Source organism: Rosa rugosa, chromosome 2 (assembly GCF_958449725.1).
Source record: "Rosa rugosa chromosome 2, drRosRugo1.1, whole genome shotgun sequence".
NCBI classification, from domain to species: Eukaryota; Viridiplantae; Streptophyta; class Magnoliopsida; order Rosales; family Rosaceae; genus Rosa; species Rosa rugosa.
Window position 1 is genome coordinate 38,086,756 of NC_084821.1, and position 3,576 is coordinate 38,090,331.

The 3,576-nt window shown below is 40.6% G+C and overlaps 1 protein-coding gene across 1 annotated transcript; it reads left to right on the top strand.

The window, feature by feature from the left end:
- The first annotated feature begins 209 nt into the window (after positions 1-209).
- Positions 210-3,349, top strand: LOC133732129 (uncharacterized). The gene is made up of 2 exons (XM_062159598.1): positions 210-1,448; positions 2,106-3,349. Exon 2 carries the CDS (start codon positions 2,471-2,473, stop codon positions 3,194-3,196), a length of 726 nt encoding a protein of 241 aa, XP_062015582.1. The 5' UTR covers positions 210-1,448; positions 2,106-2,470; the 3' UTR covers positions 3,197-3,349.
- Positions 3,350-3,576: the final 227 nt, after the last annotated feature.

The window sequence follows — 3,576 nt, forward strand, 5'->3', positions numbered from 1 at the left end:
GAAACAACACATCAAGCAAAAAGAAAACCAAAGAATCAGGATCATAGCTCGTAATTGAAGACACCAATCAAGCACCTCCATCTTAATTCAATAGTTCATCAAGCTTGTGTCACAATAATATAGCAAGATATATATATATATATATATATATATATATATATATATATATATATATATATATTTTGTTAAAGGAAAAACATATTGTGTGCCTTCGTCAAAGCAACTGACGGAGAGGGAATCAAGGAATCAGTGATTACCATCAATCAGCACAATTACGGATCAATCAGCATTTAGTATCATTAATGTAATCGATATTTCCGTTATAATTCTATCCCTATATAAAGGGACTATGAAATGAAATGAGTAGACCAATTCCAATTGTCAATTTACTTTTACACGTTATCAGCACGCTCAGAGCCAATAGCCAAAGAAAAAATCAAAACCCTAAAAAAAAAAAAAAAAAAAAAAACCTTCTGCCGCCACCAAAGATAAAAAAAAAAAATTCTTCTTCCTCGTGCAGCAGCCCCACCCTCTGCTATCACCACCTCACTAGGCCGCGCCTCCAGCCTCCAGCAGCACGCCTCCAGCCTCCTGCAGCGCAGCCCAGCGTGCTCTGCACCGTGCAGCATCGAGAAATCCCGCCTCCACCCCTTCGCGGCCTCACTGCACCCAGCCAAGAGCATTTGATCTCCGCACCCAACAGCAGGACCACAGCCCCGCATCCGGCCGCAACCACAGCCCAGCCTCCACCCATCGCGGCTGCCTCCCACCTGCAGATCCCTGCAACCCAGCACCGATCGCAGCCCGATCCCAACGCTGCAACCCAGCCCCCGCACCGATCGATTCCTGCAACCCACCGGACGTCCGCGCCTGCTGCATTTCCAGATCGATCCGAACACCAGCCCGCATCACCGCATCAGTCCACCGTCGCAGCACCTAGATCGGACTCGTCCGCTCCCCACTGTCGCAGCACCCACATCGGCGACGACGTAGCAAGCCCCGCACCAACAGCCAAGCGCCCTCCCCGGCACCTGCAGATCCCAGCCCAGAACGCTCCAGTCCCCGCGCGCATCCCCGATCCCTGCTTGGCGCGCCCCCAGCAGTACCTGCAATTCTGCAAACCAGAAGGAAGGAAAGCAGGAGGAGGAAGAAGAGAAGAGAAAAAAAAAGAGGTAACTCGGGCCGAAGTAAGGACCCGGCCCAGAAAGAAAAAATCCCAATCCAAAAAAAAAAAAAGAAAAGAAAAGAAAAAAGGGGCCCAAAGAACAAAAGGCCCAGAACAAAAAAAAAAAAAACAGAAAAAATCTCGGCCCAAAGAAACAGGCCCTGCTGCCCAGAAGAAAAGGAATCCCGGCCCAGAAAAGACAGAAAAAAAAAGGAAAACCTCGCTACGCACGTCTGCATCAACACGCGCGTGCAGTAGGATCGTTTTGTTTTCTCGAAATCAAGTATGTTTTCTTTATTTTATTTTATTTTATGATTTTAGCCAAGCATGTAAATTTTATTTATTTTCTATGCTTTATACGTTATTGTTTATACCTTTATTACGTTTTGTTATTAAGCATGTTTAGTTAGATAATTTTGATCATTTAAAGTATGTCTTGTTATTTATGCTTTATATGATTATCTTTAAGCATGATTATATATTTTATTGTTTATATTTTGTTATATATTATTTATGAAACTTTGAGCATGTTTTGTGATTTTTATTTACGTTTATATAATTATTCCTAAGCATGCCTTTATATTATTATTTATATTTTATTTTTACGCATGATATATGTAACATATATTTTGTTGTATATTTGTGCAATTTGAGCATGTCATGTAGTTCATTTTTATATATGCAATGTTTTTTTTTTATATTATTAAATGTGTTATAGTTATTTTTGTAATGCAACATATAAATTCCATTTTGCCATGATAATGAAAATTCATGTGCATTATACACACACTTACTGTGATAAAGTATTTTCACATAGCATCGAAAAAAAATGTGACCATTACGAATCTTGGTCTTGAAATCTAATTCATACGTTTGGAAAATAATTAACGTGGATGTCTTTATGACTGCGTAATTTATTTCTTCTCTCTTGTTTATGTAGATGGCTGATCCAACTCGACCTGAATTTGACATTTTGGACTCAGAAGGACTTGAGTACCACCGTTGGGTTTCCGATGTAGAAACTGCTTTTGTGGCAAAAGAATACACTGCCACCATCAAAACTCCCACTGACCCCAAAGACGATGGACCGTCTGATAAGGTGAAAGCAAATGCCTTAATGTTTTTGAGGAAACATATTGATCCTAGCCTACGTTGGGAATATCTTCAGTTGAAGACACCCAAAGAACTATGGGATGCCCTTAAGGGACGTTTTGGGAACATTCATGACACCTTGCTCCCAGAACTGACCGTTCAGTGGAATGAAATCCGCTTGATTACAAAAGGGTCAATGACTTCAACAAGGACATGTTGCGCCTAAAGGCACGTCTAAATTTCTGTGGAAAGGAACTCACAGAAGATGATATGATCCAGAAGACTCTTTCCACTTTTCCTACTTCAGCAATTATACTAGCGAACCAGTATAGGCTGGAGTATGACAACAAAAGAATCACAACCTTCAATAAGCTGATCAACCTACTGCAAGTGGCTGAAAGACATAATGAGGTTCTTTTGAACAACAATGCCAGGCCTGTTGGGACAAAGAAAATTCCCGAAGCTAATTATGGCAAAGTGAAAGGTGGAAAGAACCCCAATGCAAAGGGAGTTGGACGTGCTGATCCCTACCCACGTGGCAACAATGCACCACGTGGCAAGGGACGTGGGGGTCGTGGTATGGGCCGTGGAGGCCCTCCCAATGTGTGGCGCAGAGATGGTGGTGCTGGCCCTAGTGGTCAAGGAAACAAGGTGCAAAGGGCACCTAAGAACCCTTCAGTCAAACAAGGAAGAGTTGGCAATGAACCATGCTATAGGTGTGGAGTCATGGGGCATTGGTACAAGAACTGCCAAGCAAGCAACAGAGTAGCAGCCAATTACAAGAGGTATAGGGAGTCTAAAGAACAAGAGGCTCACTATATGGAAGAAGGAGGCTATATGGAAGAAGGAGGCAATGACCCAGACGTCAACCTCACAATTGCAGATTTCAATGGCAACAAGGAACCTGCTCAGTCAATGGATGCTTCAGATTTTGACTGATCTGCTCTATTTATTTTATTTTCCAAAAACAGTTGTGAAGGCATAATGCCTCATTTTTAATTAGACTATTACTTGGTCTTAAAGTTTATTTCAATAATAGTTTGATGAATTAGATTTCTGAACAAGACCTTGATTTGATTATCGTTGGCTTATTAATAAATTTCGGATTTTATTCTGAAGCATTGAATTTATTCGATTTTTATTTACTACACATCTTCACATGGTTCGAAAAAGCACTATAAAGATGTAAAGCAATACATCTAGAAAAAAAATTATTAGAATGAAAAAAAATTTATCAACATTCTACTAAAATAGAAATACTCTAAAGAATATGAGATATATTTAAAGAAGCTCTATATGCACCAAGAGCTAATCGAACC

Coding starts and splice junctions, on each gene's coding strand:
- LOC133732129 (XM_062159598.1), top strand. CDS start 2,471: ATGTTGCGCCTAAAGGCACGTCTAAATTTCTGTGGAAAGGAACTCACA.